Source organism: Oncorhynchus mykiss, chromosome 6 (assembly GCF_057628025.1).
Source record: "Oncorhynchus mykiss isolate SJ-2025 chromosome 6, ASM5762802v1, whole genome shotgun sequence".
Classification (NCBI taxonomy): domain Eukaryota; kingdom Metazoa; phylum Chordata; class Actinopteri; order Salmoniformes; family Salmonidae; genus Oncorhynchus; species Oncorhynchus mykiss.
The window spans coordinates 73451118-73470527 of NC_143027.1; the positions used below are offsets into that span (position 1 = coordinate 73451118).

Below are 19410 nucleotides of genomic sequence, written 5' to 3' on the forward strand. Positions count from 1 at the left end.
TACTTTACACCACTGGAGACTTGATATACCCTGGGTCAGTTTCTGATTTGAATGATGTCCTCAGGTTCTCTCGATGCTCCAAAGGGCTGTGACAAGGTACATTATAGTGCATAGAGCCACAGGAGGTTAATGTAGGAAGAAATGTGCCATATAGTGTGAGCATTGCTATTGTAATCATTTGTGATTGTTTACATGATATGACATTGTCACGCCCTGATCTGTTTCACCTGTTCTTGTGATTGTCTCCACCTCCTCCAGGTGTCGCTTATTTTCCCCAGTGTATTTATCCCAGTGTTTCCTGTCTCTCTGTGCCAGTTTGTCTTATATGTTTTCAAGTCAACCAGCATGTTTTCTATTCTCTTTTTCCAATCTTCACAGATTTGACCCTTGCCTGTTTTTTCTGGACTCCGTACCTTTTGTCTGCCCTGACATCGAGCCTGTCTGTCATTCTTTACCCCTTGGACTCAGAATCTGGTTTTGACATTTTGCCTGTCCAAGACCAGGCTCTTGCCTTCTCCTTTTGGATTATAAATAAACTACAAAGACTCTAACCATCTGCCTCCTTTGTCTGCATCTGGGTCTCGCCTTTTGCCCTTATAGACAGACATTCTGCAAGTTGTTTGCATTAATGATTGACACTAATTGATTGACACTTTACTTGGGTAAAGATACTCATCTTTATATTGTAATACCGTTAATGTACAACCCAGACTGCATGTTGGTGCTGGTGTAGCCTACCAAAAAGAACACATCCCAGACAGAATGGCACAATTGTGAAGAAAGTGATTGATCTATTCTTGTATCCTACTGATTGTAGGGTGTTCCAACAACACAGTATAGGGCGAAGTTTACATCCTAATGCAACAACACAGTATAGGGTGAAGTTTATCCTAATGCAACAACATAGTATAGGGCGACGTTTATATCCTAATGCAGACAAGGACATGTTTTACCCCATGACCTAGGTATTTTAAAATTGTATTATAGGTTAGGCCTATGTGTTATATCACATGCATTTGAAATAAATATTATATTTATTATACAGCATTAGGCTATGAGTTATAGAAATAGCTCTCTTGAATCAAACATGAACCTTGCTTTTGCTGCATAATGCCAATGTGTCTAGATATAAGACAGTCTAAACAACACTCACATAGAAAGTATGCTATGACAATGGGATCAGCCAATTTGGACGTAACACAGAAAAAAATCTATATTCCAAGACACTCAAATTAGTATATGTTAGGTTTGGTATGGTATCTATTAATCTGTGACAATATGTTACGAATTTTCAATACATATATGTTATGAATTTCAATTTGTTGTGGCTAACTTTATCTAGGTGGCTAGGTGGCTAATGCCAACGTTAGAAGTTGGGGTTAGGGTTAGGAGTTAGATTATTGGGTTAAGGGGAAGGGTTAGCTAACATGCTAGTTGCAAAGTAGCTAAAACGTAGTAAGTAGTTGCAAAGTTGCTAATTATCCACCAGCCTTTTGTTTCTGCCTTTAGTAACATTCTGTCTTATGTAACCATAACAAATGTAATATATCATGCTAAATTGAGTGTCCCGAAGTTTCGTTTACTATGTTATGTCTAGTCTGAGTACAGGCTGAATCAGCGGTGAAAAAATATAGCTTTTTTTTAACCAACTTGATCTGTGTGGTGCCAGCTGGCCGGCAAGTTATGCTGCATGCCAACAAATGGCCAGGAATCATCATTGGGAAATCAAATCCTCAGAAATAGCAGAATCACGATTTGTTGATTGCTAGAATTGATCGAAGGCTGATCAAAGTTCATCGATAGTCATTACAGCTAAACTTCCAGCCAAACTTAGCCTTGTAGAGGGAGAAGTATCCTATTGGGTAGAGGCATGGGATAGAAACATGTGCAAGATGATATAGCCTACATAACTCTTTCACAGAGGAGAGCTTAGTACAGACAGCAAAGTTAGAGAGAGAAAAATGGTATTAATTCAGTTATCATCCCTAGTCTCAGAAGTGTCGCATGGACAGGCTTTCTTAGGTCTGTGTAGTTTACTTATTTCCCTTATTGTTATTTTGCTGATCCGGCAGCTTGTGAAGCAGAGGAGACCACGAGGATTCCCTCCTGGACCGTCACCTATCCCTGTCATAGGGAACATTATGTCTCTAGCAACAGAACCGCACGTCTTTATGAAGAAACAGAGTGAAATCCATGGGCAGGTACGGTACTTACCTTATTGTGTCAAAGTGACTTGACTAAACCTAGGCATTTTTTTGTGTTGGCTACTTGTGTGCACCCCCATGTAGGCTAGTCTTCTTGTGCTCAAACCGGTTAACTATTGCGGTTTAGCCTATTGAGTGTTAATTTATGAATACGGATTTTTGCATTACAATATGTATTTTATATGTCGCTTTTCATTACAAAACAGAATCTCAAAGTTGCTTTAATTGCATTCGTGAAAAAACATTGAAATACAGTTTGCAGGTAGCCTAGTGGTTAGAGCATTGGGCCAGTAACCGAAAGGTTGCAAGATCGAAACCCGAGCTGCCAGGGTAAAAATCTGTCATTCTGCCGCTGAACAAGGCAGTAACACATTGTTCACCGTTAGCCTGTCATCGTAAAAAATAAGTTCTTAACTGACTTGCCTAGTTAAATAAAGGTAAAAAAATAAATAATCATCCGACACACCCCAGAATTCCTTATGTATGTCAAAATATTACGTCAGCCTAGAAAAAAAACTCAGAAAACTGAACAGAAGAGGCTCGCTATTCGCTAAGTGTTGGCAGGCTCCAGCTGCGCTTGCAGGGTTTCGAAAAATGGCGAAGGTACTCTTAGTCAGCATGCCTCGGCAAATAGAGCCAGACTACCTCTAAACTAGCCTAATAGATCATTTGCAATTTATATGTTATGTCATACTACCTTTTCAAATAAAAAAAATATGAAACATTTTGGGAAAAGAAATGGCATATTATTTTGGATGTCTATTTATTCAAGTATTTTATCTCAGATTTTCAGTCTTGATTTGGGAGGCTACTCAGCAGTGGTTCTGAATGGATATGATGCCATCAGAGAATGCCTGTACCACCAGGGTGATGTCTTTTCTGACCGGCCATCGCTGCCTTTATTTATGAAAATGACAAAAATGGGAGGTAAGAAAGTCAGTTATAATGTATTCTGAAATATGCACATTATTACATTGGTATATTGTTATTAGATATTACATGCAAATACAAGCTTGGTGTTATCGAACTCTCTAGGCTATTTATGCCTGCTCTAATCTCAATATCTTCCTTCTCAGGACTTCTGAATGCTAAATTTGGCAATGGATGGATTGAACATCGTCAACTGGCCAGCAACTCCTTTCGTTACTTTGGCAGTTTTCAAAAGCCCCTCGACCAGAAGATCCTGGAAGAGTGCATGTTTTTTGTGGATGCCATCGACGAACACAAAGGGAAACCCTTTAACCCAAAGCACCTGGTGACCAATGCTGTGTCCAACATCACCAACCTCATCATCTTCGGCGAGCGTTTCACGTACGACAACTGTGACTTCCAGCACATGATCGAGATCTTCAGTGAGAATGTGGAGCTGGCTGTCAGTGGCTGGGCCTTCCTTTACAACGCCTTCCCATGGATCGAGTACCTCCCCTTTGGAAAGCACCAGAAGCTGTTCCGCAACGCAGCCAAGGTCTATAACTTCCTGGAGCAGATCATCAGGCGCTTCTCGGAGGGCAGAGTGTGCAACTTCCCGCGCCACTACATTGATGACTACCTGAACAAGTTGGACAAGAGTGCTGGCGACTTGGGCACCCCGTATTCCAGGGAGAACCTAATCTACTCTGTGGGCGAGCTCATCATCGCAGGCACGGAGACCACCACCAACACCCTACGCTGGGCTATGCTCTACATGGCCCTCTACCCCAACATTCAAGGTCAGTGTGCTGCCTTATAGCACAGTAGGCCTCAAGTCCCCTGCCTTGTCCTCACTCAGGCCTCATATCACCCTGCCTTGTCCTCACTCAGGCCTCATAGCACCCTGTCTTGTCCTCACTCAGGCCTCATATCACCCTGCCTTGTCCTCACTCAGGCCTCATAGCACCCTGTCTTGTCCTCACTCAGGCCTCATATCACCCTGCCTTGTCCTCACTCAGGCCTCATATCACCCTGCCTTGTCCTCACTCAGGCCTCATATCACCCTGTCTTGTCCTTACTCAAGCCTCATATCACCCTGCCTTGTCCTCACTCAGGCCTCATATCACCCTGCCTTGTCCTCACTCAGGCCTTATATCACCCTGCCTTGTCCTCACTCAGGCCTCATATCACCCTGCCTTGTCCTCACTCAGGCCTCATAGCACCCTGCTTTGTCCTCACTCAGGCCTCATGGCACCCTGCCTTGTTCTCACTCAGGCCTCATGGCACCATGCCTTGTCCTTAATCAGGCCTCTTAGCACCCTGCCTTGTCCTTACTCAGGCCTCATCATGTCAAGTGGTGCATAAGACCTCCACAACGTCCCTCCATCTCTTCCTGTCCTTTTCTATTTTGTTTGTCTCTTTTTCAGATGAGGCCTATTCTGGTATTAAGCTCAGTTTCAACGGTTCGCTAACAGGTCATCCTTGGTCTTTCTTTCTCCTCTTCTCCTCTGGTGTCCAGTAAAGGGACTTGCCTCGTCCTTATTTCGGACAGTGAAGCTACAATTGTAAATGTGTCTCTATAATTCACCATTTTAGATTTGATATCAAATATTTTATATTAGGTGACAGGACAGAATGTTCCTTTTATTTGAGGGTATTTTTTATATATATATAATGTATATCTGTTTTACCGTTTAGAATTGAAAGCATGTAGCAAATGTATCTAATCCCCCCATTTGAAGACATCATAAGTATTTGGACAAGTTCACTTAGTGTTTTAACGTAGTAAAAATTGTAGTATTTGGTCCCATATTCCTTGCACACAATGACTACATCAAGCTGTGACTTTAAAAACTTGTTGGATTCATTTACAGCTTGTTTTGGTTGTGTTGCTTGGCCCAATAGGAAGTGAATGGTGGACAATGTACTGTATTTTAATATTTTGTAGACATTTGTATTGTAAGTAAGAATGAAATTGTGTTTTTGAACACAGCTACATTAATGTGGATGCTACCATGATTAGGGATGTCATGAATTGGAAATAAAATTACTCCAGTCATCATCCATCATTCATAACCCCAAATGAACCAAAACAAACTCCAAATGCATCCAACGAGTGTGTAGTCACAAGCTTGATGTAGTCATTGCGTACTAGAAATATGGGACCAAATACTAAACATTAGACCGCTTTAATACACTATAAGTGAATGTGTCCAAATACATATGACATCTTCAAATGGGAGGACTAGATATGTAAAAGTGCTTTCATTTCTAAACTTTAAAACAGATATAAATGAAAATACCTTCAAATGAAAGGTGACATTCTGTACCTTCGCCTCATATGAAACATTTGATAACAAATCCAAAATGCTGGAGTATAGAGCCAAATTTACAATTTTAGCTTCACTGTCCAAATACATACGGAGGGGAGTGTATGTTTGTAGGTAATTAATAATAGTTTTTTTAATAGATTTTTGTTTAAACTATTTCACTACTAAGGTATACGCTGAGTGTATAAAACATTATGCTCTTTCAATGACATAGACTGACCACGTTATTGATGTCACTTGCTAAATCCACTTCAATCAATGAAATCAATTTTATTTATAAAGCCCTCTTTACATCAGCAGATGTCACAAAGTGCTTATACAGAAACCCAGCCTAAAACCCCAAACAGCAAGCAATGCAGATGCAGAAGCACGGTGGCTAGGAAAAAACTCCCTAGAAATGCAGGAACCTAGGAAGAAACATAGAGAGGAACCAGGATCTGAGGGGTGGCCAGTCCTCTTCTGGCTGTGCCGGGTTGAGATTATAAGTGTACGAAAATGTATGCACTCACTACTGTAAGTCACTCTGGATAAGGGCATCTGCTAAATGACAAAAATGTATAAATGTACATGACCATTAAGGCCAGCTCGTTTTTCAAGATCAAACGTTCATAGATGACCAGCAGGCTCAAATAATAATCCCAGTGGTTGTAGAGCAGGGCAATTATTTTCCATGGAGTGTCACATTAGAATATATTTTTGACATCACGGGCCAGAATCATATATTCAGGATTATACATTATAGATAATGTACATTATACATTATACAAAAGTACACTGTGCATTCAGCACCACGGACAGAACTCTTGTTAACGGGTATGCACAAAAACACAAGAAAGAAAGAGAGCTCAATATTACATTTAAACTACTCAATCAGTGTGAGGAGTGAAGTCTCTGATGGGCATTGACTAGAGCAGTGAAGTAAGGTATAGTTTTGACATCACTATGCGCAAAATTGCTGGGAGGCGAAAGTCAGTAACAGATGATCTGTGCCTTGATTTATTATATTTTATCACTGAAAATGCCTGTTCACATACATAGGTTGACCCAAACAGTACAAACATCTTTTGAGCATGACTCCTAATCTTTGTAAAGTTTTGTTCATTGAGAGAGGCATAGAACCTCGTCAGTGACATTGTTTTGAGTAGTTCTCCAATCACTGCATCAGACTGAAGATTGATAAGTTCATGATGCAGGTCAGTGGGAGCGTTATTCACATTGAAGGTTAAAGGAGAGGAAACCAACAGCATGTCATTTTCCAACACTTAAAAATCCTCAAAATGATGAGAAAACTCACTGTTCAAAGCACACAGCAGCGATGTATACTTCTCCCGCTGGTCATCTGATAGGGAACAGACTAGTAGTGTCAGAAGATGGGTGAGATTGTTGGCTTTTACTTGGTGGGTCAGGAGGAGTCATTTTCCCTTGAAGGCTATGACAAGGCTGTACATCTGATGTGCAAAAAGGCCCTTCCCTTGTAGTTTGTAGAAATAGGTGAATTCCTTTACCTTGTCTTTCAAATGTTGTTCCATATTCTCTGCGATATCCTCAACACTCCGTGTCACTGTTTTTCTTGGCAGGGAAACATTTTCAAACAGCTCTTTCTTGTCGGGGCAAGGTATTGCTGCAGAGTCAATTAAACATTCTTTAATGAATTTGCCCTCAGCGAATGGCTTGCTATGTTTAGCAATTTTGTGGGACAGTACATAGCTAGCTCTCGCAATTCCATAGTTTTCTGAATGCAGTTTTGTGAAAAGTCCTTGCTACTTTTGCAACTGAGAAAGCAACTCCTTCGATGCACTCTCCCTCTGCTCAGAAGACATATTCTTATGTTTCTCTGCACGCTTCGTCTGGAAGTGTCGGGACAAGTTGTAGTCTTTCAAGACAGAGATGTTCTCTTTGCACACTAAGTACACAGCTTTCCATGATACCTCAATAAATAAATATTTAAATGTCCACTCTTGCTGGAACACCCTACATTCATTGTCTACATTCCTTTTCTTTGAAAAACAGATTTTTGCACAATTTCTAGCGAGCTACTATTTATAACGTGTGTGTCAGCCTGTCAGTCACTGTCTTTCCTCGTGCAGTTGTTATTTATACATGCCTTCAAAATAAATGTCCCACAAGCGGTGGGAGTTAAATCATTACACAAAGGCGAGTATTCATTGGGTTTTTAATTTGAATAACAAATACGTTTTTCAAAACTTTACTATCGCAAATTCTTTATGTGATCTGAGCATTATTCCGGGGGGCCGTATTGAATCAACAGCCCACCAGTTTACTAAATCAAATCAAAGTTTATTTGTCACGTGCGCTGAATACAACAGGTACCCCCCGGACAGGGGAATGCTTACTTGCAGGCTCTAACCAATAGTGCAAAAAAGGGTATTAGGTGAACAATAGGTAGGTAAAGAAATAAAACAACAGTAAAAAGACAGGCTATAGAAGTAGCGAGGCTATATACAGACACCAGTTAGTCAGGCTGATTGAGGTAGTATGTACATGTAGATATGGTTAAAGTGACTATGCATATATGATGAACAGAGAGGAGCAGTAGTGTAAAAGAGGGGTTGGCGGGTGGTGGGTTGGACACAATGCAACTAGCCCGGTTAGCCAATGTGCCGGAGCATTGGTTGGTCGGCCCAATTGAGGTAGTATGTACCTGAATGTATAGTTAAAGAGACTATGCATATATGTTAACCAGAGAATAGCAGCAGTGTAAAAAGAGGGGTTGGTTGGGGGGGTGGCACACAATTCAAATAGTCTGGGTAGCCATTTGATTACCTGTTCAGGAGTCTTATGGCTTGGGGGTAATAACTGTTGAGAATCCTTTTTGTCCTAGACTTGGCACTACGGTACCGCTTGCAATGCAGTAATAAAGAGAACAGGCTATGACTATTTTTAGGGCCTTCCTCTGACACCGCTTGGTGTAGAGGTCCTGGATGGCAGGCAGCTTAGTGATATACTGGGCCGTACGCACTACCCTCTGTAGTGCCTTGCGGTCAGAGGCCGAGCAATTGCCTTACCAGGCAGTGATGCAACCAGTCAGGATGCTCTCGATGTTGCAGCTGTAGAACCTTTTGAGGATCTCAGGACCCATGCAAAATCTTTTTCGTTTCCTGAGGGGGAATAGGCTTTGCCGTGCCCTCTTCACGACTGTCTTGGTGTGTTTGGACCATTCTAGTTTGTTGTTAATGTGGACACCAAGGAACTTGAAGCTCTCAACCTGCTCCACTACAGCCCCGTCGATGAGAATGGGGGCGTGCTCGGTCCTCCTTTTCCTGTAGTCCACAATAATCTCCTTGGTTTTGGTTACATTGAGGGATAGGTTGTTATTCTGGCACCACCCGGCCAGGTCTCTGACATCCTCCCTATAGGCTGTCTCGTCGTTGTCGGTGATCAGGCCTACCACTGTTGTGTCGTCTGCAAACTTAATGATGGTGTTGGAGTCATGCCTGGCCATGCAGTCGTGGGTGAACAGGGAGTACAGGAGGGGACTGAGCACGCACGCCTGGGGAGTTCCAGTGTTGAGAATCAGCGTGGCAGATGTGTTGCTACCTACCCTCACCACCTGGGGGCGGCCCGTCAGGAAGTCCAGGATTCAGTTGCAGAGGGAGGTGTTTAGTCCCAGGATCCTTAGCTTAGCGATGAGCTTTGAGGGTACTATGGTGTTGAACGCTGAGCAGTAGCCAATGAATAGTATTCTCACATAAGTGTTCCTTTTGTCTAGATGGGAGAGGGCAGTGTGGAGTGCAATAGAGATTGCATCATCTGTGGATCTGTTGAGGCGATATGCAAATTGGAGTGGGTCTAGGGTTTCTGGGATAATGGTGTTGATGTGAGCCATTACCAACCTTTCAAAGCACTTCATGGCTACGGGCGTGAGTGCTACGGGTCTGTAGTCATTTAGGCAGGTTGCCTTTGTGTTCTTGGGCACAGGGACTATGGTGGTCTGCTTGAAACATGTTGGTATTACAGACTCAATCAGGGACATGTTGAAAATGTTAGTGAAGACACCTGCCAGTTGGCCAGCACAAGCCTGGAGCACACGTCCTGGTAATCCATCTGGCCCCGCAGCCTTGTGTATGTTGACCAGTTTAAAGGTCTTACTCACATCGGCTACAGAGAGCGTGATCACACAGTCGTCCGGAACAGCTGATGCTCTCATGCATGCCTCAGTGTTGCTTGCCATGAAGCGAGCATAGAAGTGATTTTAGCTTGTCTGGTAGGCTCGTCTCACTGGGCAGCTTGCGGCTGTGCTTCCCTTTGTAGTCTAAAACACATAAGACGAGCGTCAGAGACGGTGTAGTATGATTCAATCTTAGCCCTGTATTGATGCTTTGCCTGTTTGATGGTTCGTCGCAGGGCATAGCAGGATTTCTTGTAAGCTTCCGGGTTAGAGTCCCGCACCTTGAAAGCGGCAGCTCTACCCTTTAGCTCAGTGAGAATGTTGCCTGTAATACATGGCTTCTGGTTGGGGTATGTACGTACAGTCACTGTGGGGACGACTTCCTCAATGCACTTATTGATAAAGCCAGTGACTGATGTGGTGTACTCCTTAATGCCATCGGAAGAATCCCGGAACAAGAATCCCGGTCTGTGATAGCAAAACAGTCCTGTAATTTAGCATCTGCTTCATCTGACCACTTTTTTAAAGACCGAGTCACCGGTGCTTCCTGCTTTAATTTTTGCTTGTAAGCAGGAATCAGGAGGATAGAGTTATGGTCGGATTTACCAAATGGAGGACGAGGGAGAGCTTTGTATGCGTCTCTGTGTGTGGAGTACAGGGGATCTAGACTTTTTTTCCCTCTGGTTGCACATTTGACATGTTGATGGAAATTTGGTAGAACTGATTTAAGTTTCCCTGCATTAAAGTCTCCGGCCACTAGGAGCACCGCCTTTGGGTGAGTGGTTTCCTTTCCTGCTTATTTCCTTATACAGCTGACTGAGTGCGGTCTTAGTGCCAGCATCTGTCTGTGGTGGTAAATAGACAGCCACAAAAAGTATAGCTGAAAACTCTCTAGGCAAGTAGTGTGGCCTGCAATTTTTCACAATATACTCTACTTCAGGCGAGCAAAATCTAGAGACTTCCTTAGATTTCGTGCACCAGTTGTTGTTTACAAATATGCACAGACCGCCCCCCCTCGTGCTGTTCTATCTTGCCGGTGCAGCGTGTATCCCGTTAGCTGAATATCCATGTCGTCATTCAGACATGATTCCGTGAAACATAGGATATTACAGTTTTTCATGTCGTCTAGTTTATTGTCCAATGATTGCACGTTGGCGAGTAGTATTTACAGTAACGGCAGCTTTCCCACTCGCCTTTTCCGGGTCCTGACCGGGCATCCGGCTCTTTGTCCTCTGTACCTGCGTCGCTTCCTCTTGCAAATAACGGGGATGTCGGCCCTGCCGGATGTTTGGAGAATGTCTTGTTCGTTGAAGAAAAAATCTTTGTCTAATCCGAGGTGATTGATCGCTGTCCTGATATCCAGAAGCTCTTTTTTTGCCGTAAGATACAGTTGCAGAAACATTATGTACAAAATAAGTTACAAATAACGCAAAAAAACCCACATAATAGCACAATTGCTTGGGCGCCCGTAAAACTGCTGCCATTCCTTAAGGCGCCATTTCTGCCCTGAGACAAGGCTAAGTATAGCCCACAAAGATACCCTCCAGCACACGAGCTCGAGGTGGCGCAAAACCGGACAGGAAGATCACGTCAGTGACTCAACCCACTCAAGTCAAGTATAGTGGCAAAATACTGGCATGATGTGACACACCCTTTCTAGGGACGGCATGGAAGAGCACTAGTAAGCCAATGACTCAGCCCCCATAATAAGGTTAGAAGCAGAGAATTCCAGTGGAGAGACGGGAGCCGGCCAGACAGAGACAGCAAGGGGGATTCGTCACTCCAGTGCCTTGCAGTTCACCTTTACACTCCTGGCCAAGACTAAACTCAGTCATAGGACCTACTGAAGAGATGAGTCTTCAGTAAAGACTAAAAGGTGGAGACTGAGTCTGCGTATCTCACATTGATAGGCAGACCATTCTGTAAAAATGGAACTCTAAAGGAGAAAGCCCTACCTTTAGCTGTTTGCTTAGAAATTCTAGGGACAATAAGGAGGCCTGTGTCTTGTGACCGTAGAGTATGTGTAAGTATGTACAGCATGACCAAATCAGAGAGATAGGTATGAGCAAGTCCATGTAATTCACACATCTACTCACGCTCCTCCCCTCTGGTCTACTAACCACCGGTCCTGCGATCCATCATTACGCACACCTGGCATCCATCATTACACACACCTGCAGATGGAAGCCTGTCCTCACCTGGACGCCATTACCTTCCTGATTACCTCCCCTATATCTGTCACTTCCTTGGGTTTCTTCCTCAGTCAATATTGTTCCAGTGTTTACAAGTAAGCACCACTGTTATGTTGTCTCGTTTCATGTTTGTTGCTTTATTAAACGTTTCTCCTGCTTTGCGACTCACAGATTCATCGTTACAGTAATGATTTGTAGGTTAGCAGTAAAATCTTGAACTTAGCCTTAACAGGAAGTAACAGTACTTAGAGTAGAGTAATTAAAGTGACTATGCATAGGTGATACCCATTTGGGTAGCCATTTGATTAGGTGTTCAGGAGTCTTATGGCTTGGGGATAGAAGCTGTTTAGAAGCCTCTTGGACCTAGACTTGGCGCTCCGGTAACGCTTGCCGTGCGGTAGCAGAGAGAACAGCCTGGAAACAGCCTGACACCGCCTGGTAAAGAGGTCCTGGATGACAGGAAGTTTGGCACAGTGATGTACTGGGCCATTCGCACTACCCTCTGTAGTGCCTTGCGGTCGGAGGCAGAGCAGTTGCCATACCAGGCAGTGATGCTCTCGATGGTACAGCTGTAGAACCTTTTCAGGATCTGAGGACCCATGCCAAATTTTTTCAGTCTCCTGAGGGAGAATAGTTTTTGTCGTGCCTTCTTCACGATTGTCTTAGTGTGCTTGGACCATGTTAGTTTGTTGGAGATGTGGACACCAAGGAACTTGAAGCTCTCAACCTGCTCCACTGCAGCCTGCTCTACTGCATCGATGAGAATGGGGGCATGCTCGGTCCTCTTTTTCCTGTAGTCCACAATCATCTCCTTTGTCTTGATCACGTTGAGGGAGAGGTTATACTGGCACCACACGGCCAGGTCTCTGACCTTCCTATAGGCTGTCTTGTCGTTGTCGGTGATCAGGCCTACCACTGTTGTGTCATCGGCAAACTTAATGATGGTGTTGGAGTCGTGCCTGGCCATGCAGTCATGAGTGAACAGGGAGTACAGGAGTGGACTGAGCACTCACCCCTGAGGGGCCACTGTGTTGAGGATCAGCGTGGCGGATGTGTTGTTACCTACCCTTACCACCTGGGGGCGTCCATCAGGAAGTCCAGGATCCAGTTGCAGAGGGAGGTGTTTAGTCGCAGGGTCCTTAGCTTCAATCAGGGATTCAATCTTGCAACCTTACGGTTAACCAGTCCAATGCTCTAACCACCTGCCTCACGAGGAGCCTGCCTGTTACGCGAATGCAGTAAGAAGCCAAGGTAAGTTGCTAGCTAGCATTAAACTTATCTTATAAAAAACAATCAATCAATCATAATTGACTAGTTATAACTACACATGGTTGATGATATTACTAGTTTATCTAGTCTGGTTTAAGGACTGTCTTTGCTCCAACTGTACCTAACCATAAACATCGATGCCTTTCTTAAAATCAATACACAGAAGTATATATTTTTAAACCTGCATATTTAGCTAAAAGAAAGGTTAGCAGGCAATATTAACCAGGTGAAATTGTGTCACTTCTCTTGCGTTCATTGCATGCAGAGTCAGGGTATATGCAACAGTTTGGGCCGCCTGGCTCATTGCGAACTAATTTGCCAGAATTTTACGTAATTATGACATAACATTGAAGGTTGTGCAATGTAACAGCAATATTTAGACTTAGGGATGCCATCCTTTAGATAAAATGCGGAACGGTTCCGTATTTCACTGAAAGAATAAACATTTTGTTTTTTGAAATGATAGTTTCCGGATTCGACCATATTAATGACCTAAGGCTCGTATTTCTGTGTGTTATCATGTTATAATTAAGTCTATGATTTGATAGAGCAGTCTGACTGAGCGATGGTAGGCACCAGCAGGCTCCTAAGCATTCATTCAAACAGCACTTTCGTGCGTTTTGCCAGCAGCTCTAAGCATTGCACTATTTATGATTTCAAGCCTATCAACTCCCGAGATTAGGCTGGTGTAACCGATGTGAAATGGCTAGCTAGTTAGCGGGGTGCGCGCTAATAGCGTCTCAAACGTCACTCGCTCTGAGACTTGGAGTAGTTGTTCGCCTTGCTCTGCATGGGTAACGCTGCCTCGAGGGTTGCTGTTGTCGATGTGTTCCTGGTTCGAGCCCAGGTAGCGGCGGGGAGAGGGATGGAAGCTATACTGTTACACTGGCAATACTAAAATGCCTATAAGAACATCCAATAGTCAAAGGTATATGAAATACAAATCGTATAGAGAGAAATAGTCCTATAATTCCTATAATAACTACAACTTAAAACTTCTTACCTGGGAATATTGAAGACTCATGTTAAAAGGAACCACCAGCTTTCATATGTTCTCATGTTCTGAGCAAGGAACTTAAACATTAGCTTTCTTACATGGCACATATTGCACTTTTACTTTCTTCTCCAACACTTTGTTTTTGCATTATTTAAACCAAATTGAACATGTTTCATTATTTATTTGAGGCTAAATTGATTAAGTTAAAATAAGTGTTCATTCAGTATTGTTGTAATTGTCATTATTACAAATAACTTTAAAAAATCATCCGATTAATCGATATCGACTTTTTTTGGTCCTCCAATAATCGGTATCGGCGTTGAAAAATCATAATTGGTTGACCTCTAATAGAGATTGCATCATCTGTGGATCTGTTGGGGCGGTATGCAAATTGGAGTGGGTCTAGGGTTCCTGGGATAATGGTGTTGATGTGAGCCATGACCAGCCCTTCAAAGCACTTTATGGCTACAGATGTGAGTGCTACGGGTCGGTAGTCATTTAGGTAGGTTACCTTAGTGTTCTTGGGCACAGGCACTATGGTGGTCTGTATTTATCACTAACTGAATTGAATGTATTGTTTTATCCGGGTAGCCAGAGAGGAGAGAATTGCAGTAGTCTAATCTAAAAGTTACAAAAGCAAATTAGCTTTACTGCATAATTTTTGTACAAAGTTTCAGATTTGTGCAATGTTACAAAGATGGAAAAAAGCTGCCCTTGAAATATTTTTGATATGTTCGTCAAAAGATAGTCCAGCGCAATGCAGAGGTCCTTCACAGTTTTATTTGAGACTGTATAACCATCAACATTCATTTTCAGATCAAACAGCAGATCTCTTTGTTTCTTGGGACCTAGCACAAACATCTCTGTTTTGCCCGAGTTTAAAAGTAAAACATTTTCCGTCATCCACTTCCTTATGTCTGAAACACAGGCTTCCAGGGTAGACAATTTTGGGGCTTCACCATGTTTAATCAAAATGTTCAGCTGTGGGTCGTCCGCATAGCAGTGAAAGTTGACATTGTATTTCTGAATGACATCAACAAGAGGTAGAATATATAGTGAAAACAATAGTGGTCCTAAAATGAAACCTTGAGGAACACCGAAACATACAATTGATTTGTGAAAGGGCAAACCATCCAAAGCGAGTCAATTCTATATTTTCCAACAGATAAGATCTAAACCAGGCAAGAACTTTTCCGTGTAGACCAAGAGGGTCAATCTCTTAAAAAGAATGTGGTGATCAATGGTGTCAAAAACGTCACTAAGGTCTAGGAGCACGATGACAGATGCAGAGCCTTTGGTCTGACGCCATTAAAAGGTAATTTACCACCTTCACGAGTGCCGTCTCAGTACTATGATGGGGTCTAAAACCAGACTGGAGTGTTTCGTAAACATTATTTGTCTTCAGGAAGGCAGTGAGTTGCTGCTGCACAAAAGCTTTTTCGATATAGGCCGATAGTTTTTTAAATTTTCCGTGTCAAGGTTGGACTTTTTCAGGAAAGGCTTTATTACTGCCATTTTTAGTTCATTTGGTACACATCCGGAGGATAGGGAGCCGTTTATTATGATCAACATAGCCGGACCAGGCTCAGGAAGTAGCTCTTTCAGTAGTGTAGTCAGAATAGGGTCCATTAGGCAGCTGGACACTATTCAGCATAGAACAGCGTAGAACTTTCTTGTATTCTGTAGCCTCAGAATGGAATGAGTTGCCTCTGCCCATAAAAACAACGTCCTCTCTGGGCAGCTTTAAAAATAAAGTAAAAATACGTTTGATGTCTTCTGTGCCCATATGAATAACCCCTACAATGTAACTGCAATGATGAGATAGATGTTATTCTTCTTTGTTTTTATGTTTAATTATCTCAATGCCGTACTGTGTTTAACTGTGTTCGATCTTGCCTAGCCATCTTGTTTCAAGAGGACCACAATGAAAATAAGTCCCAGACTTTATTGTGTGTTATCCTCCATGATTTTACTCATGTGCATGTATGGGTTTGTCAAGTTTTGTGTGTACTTGTTTTTTAAATGGTTGAATTAATAAACTAAACAAGGATAGGGGACAGGTTAAATAAATATTTTTAAGCCTTGAGACATGGATTATATGTGTGTGCCATTCAGAGGGTGAATTGGCAAGACAAAATATTTAAATGCCTTTAAATGGGGTATGGTAGTAGGTGCCAGGCGTAACAGTATAACTTTAGACCGTCCCCTCGCCCATACCCGGGCGCGAACCAGGGACCCTCTGCACACATCAACAACAGTCACCCTCGAGTTTAGAGTTTAGCAAGCAGAAAGCACATTGTGATGAAAAGGTATTGACAGTTTGCTGCTGGTGTTTCCTCTGTGTAGAGAAGGTGCATACGGAGCTGGACAGTGTGCTGGGAAGTGAGAAGTCCCCCTCGCTTGCAGACAAAAAGAGGATGCCCTATGTGGAAGCGGTGCTACATGAGGTCCTGCGCTTCTGTAACATTGTGCCCCTGGGCATCTTCCGCGCCACCACTCAGGACACACTGGTGAGCGGCTACAACATCCCCAAAGGCACCATGGTCATCACCAACCTGTACTCTGTGCACTTTGATGAGAAGTATTGGTGCGACCCTGGAACCTTCTCACCACATCGCTTCCTGGACAGCAATGGAAACTTTGTCCGACGGGAAGCTTTCCTACCCTTCTCTCTGGGTGAGTCTGGCTTCTTTCCACTCCTAGGCCCCCAAAGAGAGTAGCACAGACTCTCACACACATACTGTGTACACCCTCTCACTTGAATGACTCTCCTCTTGCCTAATCTAAATTGTAATGCTTAAAAACAGGGTTAATAGTCATCATGGGCATGAAATTCCAATATATTAGAGATTCTTCTGTATGTTTGTATACGTTTTAGGCAGTAGTTCTGAAAGTAGCACTCATGAGCCAAAAATGGTCCCCAAAAATGGCATACTACGTCACATATATGCAGATATGTGCACCACGTCATTGCTCTCTCTCTCTCTGTACTGTGCCCACTGAGCTGGGCCCGCCCTGCAACCTCATTGGATAATGCTGGGCAGGCCTCTTGCTACCTGTCACTCAAATGTGAGAGGCTGAAGCTCATTGGCTATAACTCAAATTGCTAGGTGGCAGGCCCACGTGGAGGGAAATGTAGGGAAAATAACGCAGCACAGCTTCAATAAAAGTTGCTTTCAAAATAGGGATTTCGTGTCTAATTGAGGTAAGACAGTAATTCTGCTCATAGATTATGCATGTATGAACTACACATTGAAAAATACTTTCTTAGTTGCCAAAGTACCGGAGCATGTCTTTAACTGTATACCCCAGCTATGATCTCATTTCATTTTACCTACAATGAGTCAAATGTAATAAAAGCTAGAGCCTCTCCGGTATTACAACAACCTTACGGGTATGAAGGCCCAGTAATCTATTTGAGCACTTAATTAATAGACTGGTGAGCAAGCCTGTCCCTGGGGCTATTGCAGACTACAACGCTGCCATTAGTAAAGGAAAGTACTGTTAAGACAGAAAAACACCACCATGTCAGTTCAAACAAAACAAATTATCTGTCATACCACCCATGTGGTTCCCTCTATTGCTCAAGTTGCGCTGTGTATGCAAGTGTAAACCTTTTCCCAGCCATAACCTATATCCTAATAAGGTAAACACTAAACAGCTGATTACAGTGATAGTAAAGGTCCTTTACTATCACTTAACAGATACATTGAGTACAATAGGTATGTTGTATTGGTTGAATGTTCACTGGAAAACAGTAGTCAGTAGTAGCTGGTGTCACTAAATCGGCAGACGGCTCATTGTAATGGCTGGAATGGAATGGTTTGATACCGTTCCGTTGATTTCATGTCAGCCATTACGACGAGCAGTCCTCCCTTCACCAGCCTCCTCTGAGTAGAGTAGATGATACAAAGTATGACATGATCTTCACAAAACTCAATCCATGTTGTGTGGTTTGTCCTCAGGGAAGCGTCACTGTTTGGGCGAGCATCTGGCCAGGATGGAGATGTTCCTGTTCTTCACCACCATGCTGCAGCGCTTCCACCTGCAGTTCCCCCCCGGCACAGTGCCAAGCCTCACCCCCAAACTGGGCATGACACTGCAGCCGCTGCCTTACTCCATCTGCGCCGTCCGCAGGCAGCAGTGACAGATTCTCAGAAGGCACAGCCCGAAGGGGTGGGGGGGTTGGGGGTTTAGTCAGAACAGAACAGGGGTCTAGAGCTTGGACTCCTACCCTGTGTTTTACACAGAACTGCTAGAATTCTAAACATCAGCCGATGGTTGTTTCTGAGCAATTGCATGTTTGCACAGCACCATTTGCAAAGTCACAGGATCACCAGAAATGTTACTGGCGAGATCCGGAAATATCAGGTGGAACTTCTCAGTAAGTTTAATCGAGAAGATAAGAAGTGTGAATATTTAAACAATACATGCAGACATATACTATGAATTAATCTTGAATTAGAATTGACTTTTTATCTGTGTCCTTATAATCAAATGTCTCATCTTCCCTGCGGGATTACATCAATGATTGACAGGATGGACCTCTATGATGGTTCACAGCCCTGTCTTCTCTCTCACAGCCTGCCTAGATGAGAAATAGGAACATTACCCACTGGGCACACACTGGTTGAATCATTGTTGTTTCCATGTCATTTCAATGAAATTACATTGAACCTACGTGGAATAGACATTGAATTGATGCCTGTTCCCAGTGGGTAGTTTCAGCTGTTTCTACAGCACAGTGAAAATAAGTAGACTAGCAGCCAGCTTTTCCTAGAAGGCTCTGGACATGGTGTTTAGTCTGGATCAGTGCCATATCAAGCAGTCTGAACTAACAATGAACCCGATCTCTCTAGGGATTCTTCCATGGAAAAGCCTTCTCTCAGAAAGCCACTGCAATATTCATTGAAAATGTCTTTGTGATGCTGTCCTTTGTGATTTAAGTAAATTTGACTTTTGTCTATTATGGTCATACTTTGTAATAAGAACAATGCCGTTTTGGTACTCCACTTACCTTTCTTACAATGTTTATGGTGTGCCTTTCCTAAGACAAATTCAAGTTAGATATGTTTTATGCCGCTTGTTCTTTTTCTTCAACATGCTGACAGTATTTCTCTCAATAAGTTATAGGAAACATTTCTGGAGAGAAAACATAGGTCTATCTAAACTACAGTACAGGACTAGTCAGACATGGACTTTTGCAGTGAGCCGGCAGAATGTGTCCAGACTGGGTCGTCCAGGGATACACAGACACTATAAATAATCTTCATGTTGTTGGAGCTGAGCCTGGGAGGGCGTCACCCATTTCCTTAAGTGACCTCTCACTTCTACTCAACAGACCAAAGGGCTAGAAAAAAAACTCAAATGCTGTGCTGTG

At 43.0% G+C, this 19410-nt stretch overlaps 1 protein-coding gene across 1 annotated transcript; it reads left to right on the forward strand.

Moving 5' to 3' along the window:
- Nucleotides 1–1735: 1735 nt before the first annotated feature.
- LOC110526546 (vitamin D 25-hydroxylase) lies at nt 1736–18996 on the forward strand. The gene is made up of 5 exons (XM_021607596.3): nt 1736–2201; nt 2990–3131; nt 3281–3913; nt 16377–16706; nt 17996–18996. The coding sequence occupies exons 1-5, from the start codon at nt 1962–1964 to the stop codon at nt 18175–18177; spliced, it is 1527 nt and encodes a 508-aa protein (XP_021463271.1). The 5' UTR covers nt 1736–1961; the 3' UTR covers nt 18178–18996.
- Nucleotides 18997–19410: the final 414 nt, after the last annotated feature.